Raw genomic sequence first — 12,430 nt, 5'->3', positions numbered from 1 at the left:
ATTTTTTTTCTGCCCAGGTTTCGTCTCACTCTGAAGAGACTAGGGTTTGCCTTGTTGCTTTTTTCTGCTGTCCTTTTCAACTCTAATCAGTCAACACTGTCAAGGAGGCAGGGGACCCTCAGAAGTCAGCCAGCCTGTTCATTAAAGCCATTAACATTTTTCGTCGGTGATTATCCCTCGGAAAAACAACAGCACTGCATCTTTGTGTATGTGTACGTGCGTGTGTGTGTGTATGTGTGTGGTAGTAGTAGGTGTTAAGGGAATGCTATCGGGAAATACTAATATAGAAGCTGTTTGGTACATTGATTAAGCAAATATCTACACAAATGAACACCTCACACATCCATTCACGTTTCCTCTCTTCAACAATATCTCCTGACAGCTCCTCACAGTTTTACAGGAACTCTAGTAAGAAGTCAGCTGTCATAATCAACGTCTGGCAGCACCTCCTCGCTCCATTCTTTTCTCTTATTAATCCTCACTGCTCACCTTATTCTCCCTCTTTTATGTTCTAGCAACGGCGAGGCAGCACAGTGTGAAGAAAATGATTTGTGCAAAACTTTCCATTCCAAATTTGATCAAAGTTGGCACTCATAAAATGTAATTTCATTGAGTGTTTTTGAGTGTTTCTTGACGGAAGTTTTGAATTGCTTAAAAAAGAAATGTCAATATGTTTTCATCATTCCTTTGCCAGGGAAATCAAAGAAACTATTGATGTATTCATATGTCAAATTTATTTGATCAAAAGGACTTAATTACAGTAGATACAAAAAGGTTTTGAAAAGCACGAAAAGTGGCCAAATCCATTTGTTTTGGTGCAGTTTTCTCTTGTATGTATTCTCAGTGTAACCCACTGTACATTCACCTCTTGTAAGCTCTCCTCCTACCTATTTTGCTCAAACACTTTTTTTTATCCTGCCCTTCATCCCTCTTCCTCTCACTCGGCATGTGTTCAACATTTCTTAATGGATTTTCCATGATTCAACACACTGATTGCTTTTTAATTAGTTATCAACACTATTTGCATATCAAATGTTTGCTTTTGTATGCATGTTGTATCTACGTAAAATCCAGGGCACCATTGTTAAATGAGCCACCAGGACAAAACCATATTACCGCCACCATGGAGGTTCTGTGTTCAGTTTTTGTTTGATTACTTCATCAGCAGGATTACAGAAAAAAACTACTGGCCCAGTTTTCAAAATTCAGAAAACAGGATGACACCCACTTCCTGTTCACAAGCTCTCCAATTACAGCAAAGCATGCAGGATGTAAAATGGGGGGGGCAGTGACCCCTTCTGTACTTCATATCCCCCATCTTCCTGCACCCTTGCTCGGACCACACACACACACACACACCTTTGAACATAAAATGTTATTTCATTTAGTGTTTGAGTGTTTCTCGATGGAACTTTTGAATTGCTTAAAAAATGGCAGGGAAGTCACACACTCAAGTGGGCCGTACCAGTAATACCATTGTATAACAACCTTTAAGCAAAAAACATCTCCAGATTATTCCCTTTTTTTCATTGAATTAATGATAATATAACAGCATGATAATGCAAGTACTTCCTTTCATAGTGCAGTCAGCTTTTATTCTTAGCATATAAAGTATATTCAGACATTGGAAATGGACTAAAGAAAAAAAATCTAGTATATTTTATGTAAGTAGCATTTGTTAACATATACAAGAATGAATATATAAAAAATAGAGTAACTTTAAAGTGCTCCAGTGATGATGCTCCTGGTTCCCTTGTCAAAAAGCCATAAAGCCGATGGCATTTCTTCCAGCATGAAATGTAATTAACAAGGTACAAGGGACAAGGTAGAATAATTTGACATTTTATAAACAGTTTAAATTTTTTGTGTAAAAATTGAAATTAAAATTTTATTGAGTGTGAGTGTTTTTTGTCAGTGAATTCAGTGTGTTTTTATCATTACTTTGCCAGGGCAAACAAAGCAAGGAAGCTTCTTATATATTCATAATCAAAAGGAATGAATTTCGGTCGCTGCAAAAAGGTTTTTAAAAGCACCAAAAGTGGCCAACTCAATTTGTTCTGCTGCAATTATTCTTCCTGTTATGTATGAATCATCTTACTGTCACTCAGTTTTCTGTCACCTCTCGTGCCCTCCCCTCCTACGTGTTTTCCTCAACAACTATTTTATACCTATTAAGTTCCAGAACAGATACACAAATTCATTTCACTTTTGCTAACATTATGAAAGGGGACATTTTGCTTTGGCAGAATAAATGCGGATAGTAGTGGAAGGGTTGACTTGAGTCACATGACCCCCATTTGGACTTCTTTACTCTTTATACTATAGAAGTTCCCTGGAGCGTCAAAAAACGCTCATACCTCCGTGTCGCTTGATGCAGGGGGGCACTGACAAAGCATCGTTCTTTGACGAGATGCACGAGAGACCAGGCTCGTGCATTGCATCCTTCAAGCCTGAAAAAATGAAAAATATGGCATGAATGGTGAGGAATAGGCAGCAAAGATTAGGAGAAAGAGGCACGTGGTAAGGTGTGGAAAGGTGGCTTTTGGCTTTGCGATGCAATGCCAAAAGCATTGTTAAAGCAGCGGTGTTTCATGAGTTTAGAATGAGATTGTACTGGATTATCTGGTTTATGCTTTTGGGTTGCCCCAACAAGGATTCATTTTAAAACTGTTGCTTTCCACCACTGTTAAACATAATTTAATCGAAGAACATTAATTCAAGCATTGTACCTGTACCTGTAAGTATCTCAGAAATGTACTTGGGTTCTGTAATTTAATGCTAGTTTCTTCTATTATATTGCATTTCTGAGGGAAAATTGTTCTTTTTACTTCAATTCATTTATTTTCTGACTTCATCTACAAGTTACTATGAACATTTTAAAAACTTAAGTGTATAAAAATACAATTCATTGTTACAGAGTAAATTAAACCACCTAACAATGTAAGAAATGACTGAAGCACCAGTAAGAATAACTAATCCTTTATTAGTCCCAGAGCGGGAAGATGTGCAACGTTACAGCAGCAAAGGTGTGATGCAAACCAAAAAGCATCAATATAGAAGAAAAAACAAAAAAATTACAAGCAAAATATAAATGGCTGAACAGGCCTGGATGTTGCGGAGTTTGATAAACATACTGATATTGCATCTTGTGATGATTGATGATTGTAAAAAGAAAAAGAAAAAAGCAAAATATAATAAAAGGGCTGAATGGTTGAAATCACAACATTGCAGGTAGTGTAGATATTGCTCACTTCAGTATACTGGTATTGCATCTGGGTGATGATTGATGATAGTCAGTTTTGGTATGTGGACTACTGGGAGCAGTGCTAGTTGTTTGGACAAACAACAGCAGGAAGAAAAGACCTGTAATTTTTCTACTTTACACATTGGTGTTGTCAAAGTGTCCTGGATGGGGTGGGACATGTTTTTATAGTTTAGCCATCGTTCTCCTTTCTCCTGCCACCTCCACTGGGTCTAGGAATGCTCTCAAATCCCTTTACATTGTTCTTTTATTTATGGTATAAACAGTCAATATATATGTATATTTGTTACATGCATTTGTATTATGTATATTTCCTTTAAGACCATCGCCTTCAGTTACGGTATGGGACCCTCCACAGCTTTGGGGCATTGTTAAAATAAGTGTGAAGCCATATGGGATAACCTTGTAGATGAATTAATGCCACCACCCAACAAGGAATGCTGGCGAGAAATTGTGATTAATTTCCAAGGGATATGGAGTTGCTGTGCAGGCATATAGTGATCCAGGCTCCCCGCAGAGAAAAAAAGCTCTATGAAAACAAATTCACTATTTTTAACACAATGGTAGCTGTACAGGAAAGCAATGTGAGTGACCCCAGAACATTCATCAGTCCCATTCTTGTGAAATTGATATTTCAAGAAAGCCTTGAGCCTTAATGAGTACTTTTACTTTAATTGTTAAAAAATTTCTATGCCTCCTTGCCAGTGATAGCCATGGCCAGAGGCATAATGTTTTCGGGTTGTCGATATGTCCATACGTCTCATTCTCATGAACGCAATATCTCAAGAAAGCCTTAAGGCCTCAGCAATGAACTGATTGGATTTGGATGATCAAAAGTCAAAGGGCAGTGTCACAGTGACCTTGCATCCGTCTTATTCTTGTGATGTTTCAAGAACACCTTGAGGGACCTTTCTCAAATTTGGCAAAGACATCCACTTGGACACAGTGATGAACTGATTAGATTATAGTGTCAAAGGTCAAGATCACTGTGACCTCCCATCTGTCTCAGTCTTGTAAACGCAACATCTCACGATGGCCTCAAGGGAATTTATCCAAAGTTGGCGCCAACGTCCACTTGGATTAAGACCAAGGTCAAAGTAACTCAAGAATTTATCCACTAATTATGACTATATTTCACATAAATATCCAATTCTGTCTTGATTATACTTACTTAAATACGCTTTTGTTACAAGTCCAAGTCCTGCATTCAAGTGTTTTCTAAATCGTAGTATTAGAACCTAAGTAAAAGATCTGAATCCTTCTTCCACCATTGTGTAAATTCTTGATCTGCCCCACCAAGCAATGGCTAGGCTGTTTGTTTTAACATGTAAATAATCTTAGATCTAAATGAATCCCTGGTGGTATAAGCAAGCCCCAGCCAGTTACTCACATTCCAAATGTAGAAATGCCATTAAATTCTTCTATTTTGTGTTCTATTAGATAGAGTATATCATTCAATAAATATGTTTATTTGTTACAGGTAGCTGTAACAAATATACATACTTTTTGGGCCACTCCACAGTTTGGGGCATTGTTTAAATGAGTGTAAAGCTATATAGGATAGCCTGGTAGAAGAATACATGACACCACCCAACAGGGAAGGCTGGAGAATTTCCAACTGACTTCCAGTGGAAGTGCAATTTCCCAACTTTGCTGCGGCAATGGATGGCAATCATAGAGTGATCCTGGCTCCCCACAGAGAAAAAAGGCTCTAGGAATGCATTCAGTATATTTTTAACACAATGGCAATAGCTGTACAGGAAAGTAGTGTGAGTGACCCCAGAAATGGCAGAGAAAGCATCAAAAGCCACCTGTATCCTCGGCAACCTTTAGAGGACAGATCTGACAGAGGACCATCCACGTGTAGCGTCAGAGTGCAGTGTCAGGGCATTGTGGCATCTCACCCAAATGAGCAACAACAAAGCATTACAAGAGGCTATCACCATCGAGGAAGGTACAGAAAGTGTTTCTCATCTGCAGTATTATTATAGAAATCTGACAAAAGCAATTTAGGAATAGTTATGACACTCATTCATTGTAAACAGTTTATGATTTTAACAAACATACCTCGTTACCTCATTCAGAAGATTAGCTCATTAACACCCCCCCCCCCCCCCCAAAAAAAAGAAAAACAATCTAAATGTGTAAGAATAAAAGTAAAAGTACTCATTATGCAGCAAAATCAATATTCCCATCCAGTGATAGCCATGGCCAGAGGCATTATGTTTTTGGAATGTTGTATGTGATTTCTCAAAAGAGCCTTGTGTGAATTTCTTTAAATTTGGCACAAATGCCCACTTGGAATCATTTATGTACTGATTAGATTTTGATGATCAGAGTTCAAAGGGTAAGGTCACTGCAACCTTGCATCTGTTTCATTCTTTTAAATTCTACTGATATATCAAGACTGTTTTAAGGGAACTTTAAAATTTTGGCACAAATGTTCAGTTGGACTCAATAATGAACTGATTAGATTATAGTAGTCAAAGGTCAAGGTCACTGTGATCTTGCCTCTGTCTTACTTTAGTAAACACAATACGTCAAGAAGGCCTTGAGGGTCTTTTTTTCAAATTTGGCCCCAATGTCCACTTGGACACAAGGATTAAGTGATAAGAACTCAACAGACAAAGATCAAGGTCACTGTGACCTTACAAAACATGTTTTGGACCATAACTCAGAAATACATCCACTAATTATGACTAAATTTCACATAACTGTCTAATTCTAGCCTTGATTATAATTACAAACTTAAGTAAGCTTTTGTTATGAGTTAAGCCTCTTTGAATTTCTTGAAAAGCGCGCTATAAATAAAATGAATTAATATTATTATCATTATAAGTCCTGCATCCAAAGTGTTTCTACCTCATGGTATCACTACTTTTACCAGCGCAGAAGATCTGAATCCCTCTTTCACCACTGATGAAACTTTTAATCTGCTCTGCCAAGAAAATACTTGTTTTACGATTAAATTACATTAGATTAATGACGGTTGGTACAACCCGAGCCTCAAACAGATACTCAGATGCCAAATTTAGGAATGCCCTTGATTATTTTTATGTTATATTCTGTAACATACAGTATATACACACTCAATGTATATGTACACTCACCGTCCGCTTTATTTGGTTCACCCGTTTAACTGCTCGTTAATGCAAATATCTTATCAACCAATCACATGGCAGCAAGTCACTGCATTTAGGCATGTGGACAGGGTCAAGACGATTTGCTGAAGTTCAAACCGAGCATCGTAACAGGGGAAGAAAGGTGATTTCAGTGACTTTAAACATGGCACGGTTGTTGGTGCCAGATGAGCTACTCTGAGTATTTCAGCAACTGCTGATCTACTGGCCTTCAATTATAGTTGCCAGCAATGGTGAAAATGTATGTGAAATCGTATGAGATAACCTGATAGGAGAATACATGCCACCACTCACTAGGGAATGCTGCAGAGAAGTTGAAGCAGATTTCCCAAGGAGGTAAAATTTCCCCAGCAGTACTAGAGCAGTGGATAGCAAGCACGATCCAGACCCCTGGCTTCAGCATTAGACATAAGTGGTCTTTGTCAGTCTTGTTTATTGCTGTTGTGGACAGTATCACTTCTGGTTGATGGAATTCAGGGTTTATGGCTTAAGCAGCTAAGGTGCTACCATGGCTGTTTCAGCATTTGGAAGAGCTCTTTGTCAGGGCAGGTTCAGATGACATGTTTCCCTGTCACACATCTGGGACCTATGCCAAACGTGTTTGTTGCTGATGAAGCATTTCCCCTCCAACAACATATGATGAGTCTATATCCTGGCCAAAACATAAGGAGAGATAAAAGGCTTTACAATCACAGTATCTAGGTCCTTACAAATGGTGTAATGCGCATATAGTATATTTTCAACTCAGTGGCAGCTGTACAGAAAAGTAGTGTTAGTGACCCCAGAAATGGCAGAGGAAGCATCAAAAGCCATCTGTATCCTCCACAACCTTTAGAGGACAGATGTGCAGTGTCTGGGCATCATGGAATCTCAGCTGAATGAGCAGAACAAAAAGTATATTGTTGTTGTTGTAGATTCAACCAATCTTTCAAAATACTATCTCCAAATAATATGTTTGCATTGTATTTGATTCAATTTCTGATGAAACATGGAGATAAAAGACAGCAATGGCAGTTTTCTACTAAGTTGATTTTTTTTGGCTGTTCTTGGCTGTACATATGTATGCTTTATAAAAGCCCTGTAGTTGAGGTGGCATCATTCCCAAATACAAAACGTTAAAACAAAAATCAATCTTGTGAGAATTTTTTTTCAGTGATTTTAATGTGTCTCTCACCAGGCTTTGCTCTTACCCTTTCTCTCGCTGTCATCATGCACCGATTTCTGATAAACCTCCCAACCCCACCGTCACCGTTTCAGAGCAGTCGTCAATGTAGGAGAGCTGTACAATGTCTGAAGTCACTACTCTTTGAACCAGTGCCTCTTAAAGCTGCTGCCTCACAGCCCAGTTGCCCTAACACCACACCTCATGATCCCATTACAGCATGCACTACGCCCCAAAGCAGTGATTGCGGTGCCGCGGTGACTGATAATTGCAATGGTTTGTACAGCTCAGCCCACTACACTCATTTTTCCTAAGCAACACCACTGCATCTCGCCATCATTTGAAGAGTGCTGTAGCCTGGTCATAAATTCAACAAAGAAAGACAAATGGGGAAACTATTGCAAACTTTCTGGGGCCAACCTAATTGAAAAAAGTAGATGTTATGTCAAAAGCCTTGGAGTAGTGGTGAATTTATATGCGATTAATGAGCTTCCTCTCTGTGGTAGCCTGCAAGGAGCACATAAAGATGATGTTGATGAACAGGATTTCCCTGCTGGCCTCTTTCCAAAACTTATTGAAAACTCTCCCGTGAAGAACTCCAAACTGAATGATATTACAAAAAGTTTTTGTCTTAATAATTGAAAAAAATGACACACTGGCTAATTTAGTATTAAATAAGACCAAAAAGAATTACAATAGTAGAGATCATGTACGGTTTATCATTAAGAGTGATGGAACGAGAGATGCAATGTGTAAGATCTTTCAATCATAATTAGGTTCGTGTGTGATGGATGGGATTCCTAAGAACACCTGATTGGACCACTTGATCTAATTCAGCTGGATGTAGAATTTATAACCACCTAAATTTAAAACATCTCTCTGACTCCAGGCTACAGTGCAGACCAAAATCATTAATCAAAGCCATGATGGAGCCTCAACCCTATAACCCTATATCCATAGCTAAAATCACCAGCCGCAGTGGTCCATGCAACGCAGGCAGAGCCATGTGCAGAAACATGTTTTCACCACACTGCTTTTCCCATCGTCATTATGTGTTACAAAAGCAGCAGTGGATATCTGCGTTAGGGATGTTGATGGTTTAGAGGGAGTATAATTTCTTTGACATAAGAAGATTTCTCCCGAAAGTGCTACAGGCTCATTTTATCGACCTGTACCGTGTTAGGGAGGCAGTCATTGTGTCTGTGCAGACTCTGAGGGAGAAAAGAGATGATAGCTCATTGACTAATTTTTTTCGATAGATAACCTTGCTCAAGTAGCTCAAAGAAAAAGAACAATAAGTTCAAAGGCAGTGTTGTTGTATCCACCGCAGGCCACACCAGAACTCCAGGGACTCCTGGCCGGGCTCTAAGGGGGGCTCCTTTTAATATTCTGGACAGAGCCATTGTGTAGATGGAGATCAGGTTCCCCTGGGACCAATCTTAATCTCAGGAAGGCAGTGAATTGCCTTCTCCCTCAATCTCTATCCTTTCTTGGTGTCGCCATGTTGAGCCCCCCATGCAGAAGCTGCAGTGACAGCCTCTCTAATGAAATTTGTGTTGCAAAAGTCCTGCCGGAAAAGAAGTTCACCTCTGCTGTCGCTGACCTCAAACATCTCCAAGAGGTTAACGATACCTCCATTTTCTCTGTGTAAATGCACCAATCTTTGGAGTACCCTCTGCAGCATTCAAGAGATCTGTCTCCACTTGCGTCCTAACCCCCATTAATTGTGTTTGAACCTTGTCTTACACTTTGCATGGTAGAGTCTTAACTTGCATTTGTAAATTCATTGACAAACTGTGTTTACTAACAATGGTTTTCCAAAGTGCTTTTTACTGGGTGTTTGTGGGCTGACGCGGTCTTGTGCATCTTGGAGTAAGACACATTTCTCCCACTCGACCGCATGCCTCTGTTTGAGATGATCAAATGAATCGGTCGTGCTGCTGCCTTTAGTTGCAACAGCTTCTAAACAAACTTTGGGGCAGACTGTATTTTGTTCGAGATCTGGCGCCGCAAAACCGAACCAGTTCCAAACGGCTTAGGAGACTGCCTTTTTTGGGAACATTCTCTTCATTGTAATTAAGTCTTGCTGTCATGTTGTTTTGTGTGTGTGTCTCTGAGGTAAACGCAGGGGGGAGGGCACAGCCCCCTATGAACTACAGAAGCCCAAAGGGACTAAGAGAAAATCTAGATATTGCTTTTAAAAATAGTCCTAAACCACAAATTTGCATTAATTAATACAATTAATTTATGGTGCAGCCCTAAAAGAACTTCCTTTTTTTTTTTCTTGTGAACCGGTGCCTTTTTCTGGCATAGGTCAAACACTGACACAGTCTTTCTAGCAAGACTCATCAAAAATGCATCTTATAATAGTCTTGTAATATGCTCAGAATGCTCTTCTGGAATCCAGAGAGGTCTGGCTCTATGCTGCTTTTCCTCTTTCCCATGGTGGCATGTCCAGTGGAGACAGGGGTGACAGGCCGAAGAGGCACAGTCTGGCTCCTTGCTGCCCACTGCATGGGGGCCTAGCTCCACTGGTAACAGGAGCAGATTAAAAGTCTCTCACCATAGCTCTCCTGTGAGGATAAGAAAGACTTTGTTTAAGCAGGAATAATAGATCCCCAGACCTCCTAGCAGGTAAATTCTTATGCATTTAATAAATATGTATATTTTACACAGGCAAATATATTTTCTTTATTCAAACTGTAACTTCACCTTAAATCTATCAAAACACTCTCTATATAACAGTCACCTCTTGCTTACTTGCCAAATAATGAGGTACTTTAGTTTTCTATTAAACTAAGTGTATTTCTGTAACTCAAGTCTGCAACTTAGGGAATAGAAATTAGATCCGTGGATAGTTAAATTCTTATATTCTACTTTAGTAAGTTCTGATGGGGGCCGTAGGGCATGTTTGATGTGGTCTGCATTTTGATGCACTAATATAGAAGCTCATTTGTTGAAAGAAATTCTAAGATTTGTTTTACCTTACTTTTACCAGAGTTTCAGCTCTAAATTCTGACTCATGTTTACGACCTTCTGCTTTCCTCCCGAAACAGATCAATGCATTTCTGTCCTTTGTGATACCCATGGTGGCCATATCTGCACTGAATGGGGTCATAGCCAATCAGCTGCTGAGAATGTTCCGCGAAGCAGAGCAAGAAAACCGTGTCTGCATCGTTGGGGGGAATCCCACCATGCTGAATGTCACTGTGGAGCCAAACCGTGCTCAGTCACTTCGACATGGAGTTCTTGTTCTCCGTAAGTAAACATCTTCCCACTTTACACACACACACACACACACACACACACACACACACACACAAAGGAAAGATGTCTTTTTTTGTGGGGGTTCCTCTAACTGGCTGTGTGTCTTCCAGCTATGTGACAGTTTGTCTGACTTTCTTCCTGTTGCTAACTCTAAAGCCTAACTCAGACCCAAATGTTTTACATCAAAATTCATCCCAAAACAAATGCTACCAAAAACCCTATGGCTCATGCTGCCTTCATGTGCTCCTCAGAAATATTGGGTTTACGAGTTACAAGCACATGAACAGCCCTCCAAAGTCATAATTACAAGTGGGAAATTTTGATGATACCTGAGCTGCTGAGTTGTGACGTTTGTGTGAGGTTTCAGGGCAGCAGAAAGTATGGAAACAGTGTCAAAAATTAACGGTAAAAATTACAGGTTTTGTTTTTTTTGTTCCTAGTAGCTTTCATTTACTTTAGTCATTGCCCATTTTAGTATTTGCATCTCTGCGGCAAAAAGCAAAATTTTAACTATAAAGCCTGCCCACTTTATTAATAACACGAGTTGCCGACTTGATGTCATAAATACATAAACATGGCGGGAAAAAGTCAACGGTGAGAAAGTTTTTATCAGTTCATGTATTAAATATCAATTTTTTCACATGTAAAGTTTAATATTGCATTAATGTTTAACTGCTTTCCATGCAGAGTGACCCAGATTAAATATAAAAATGTATTTTAAAAATAATATGTATCAATAAAGTGGAAAAAGCTATCAGCTTGTTGTTGAAATGCTCTTAGCATTAAAATGCAATTCATCTTCCACTTTAGGAGCATAAAAATGTTTTTGCGATAAATGGGAGTGCTTTCAAAATTGACACATTTCTTTAGCCGTGTCTTATATTCACAATTTCATTTTGAGGGTTAATGGAAACCTTCCTAGAGACAGTCCCAAACATGGTTTTGTGTCTGTCAGACAGTCTGCAAGGGATACTGCCATATCATCAGAGAGAAGAGTAATGATGTGATTTACAGCAGACAGTAAATTTAAACTGCTTTTCACATTATATACATAAAGTACAACGTGCTTGAAACATTTCCAGTGCCATGACTGTGCTCTTGTCTCAGCTGTCTGGAAAACCAGTTCCCTGATATATCTCAGCAGCTGCTGCTTCATACACTTAAATCACACACACACACAAAAGATATCAAGACTTTGAAACATTTATTTAGTTTCTCCATCAAGTTGTCAGTGATCTGCATTTCGCTCACTCCAACTGAGCAAATGCTCCAAAACCCCCATATTCATCATTGTTATCTTGTCAGTGATTAAGTGGCAAATCAAATGTGAATGAGCCAAGCTGCCAACGCTATCATTTAACACATTGATTTATTTTCCATTTTTTTGGCACACAAAATGCCTTTTAACAACCTACCTCTTAACTTGACTCATACCTTATACTGCTACAATTTCATTTAAAATTTACTTTTTGTGTAAAATAACAAGATTTTAATGCAATCCCAAGCCCACTGACATGCAAAAATTTAGAGTTAATGAGTTGTCTGGACACGGATGTCAATGTAGAGGTCACTGAGCCAGCGGCTAGCAGTTAACTGCTA

The 12,430-nt window shown here is 39.0% G+C and overlaps 1 protein-coding gene across 1 annotated transcript in view; it reads left to right on the top strand.

The window, feature by feature from the left end:
- Positions 1-12,430, top strand: part of ntsr1 (neurotensin receptor 1 (high affinity)) — a 58,600-nt gene that overhangs the window by 28,858 nt on the left and 17,312 nt on the right. Inside the window, exon 2 of the mRNA XM_042492503.1 lies at positions 10,621-10,822. Within this exon, the coding sequence (XP_042348437.1) occupies positions 10,621-10,822 (202 nt within the window). The remainder of the gene's footprint in view (positions 1-10,620; positions 10,823-12,430) is intronic.

This window comes from Plectropomus leopardus, chromosome 8 (genome assembly GCF_008729295.1).
Source record: "Plectropomus leopardus isolate mb chromosome 8, YSFRI_Pleo_2.0, whole genome shotgun sequence".
Taxonomy (NCBI): Eukaryota; Metazoa; Chordata; class Actinopteri; order Perciformes; family Serranidae; genus Plectropomus; species Plectropomus leopardus.
The sequence above is the reverse complement of the archived record's forward strand: the minus strand, read 5'-3'. Positions and strand labels throughout refer to the sequence as shown.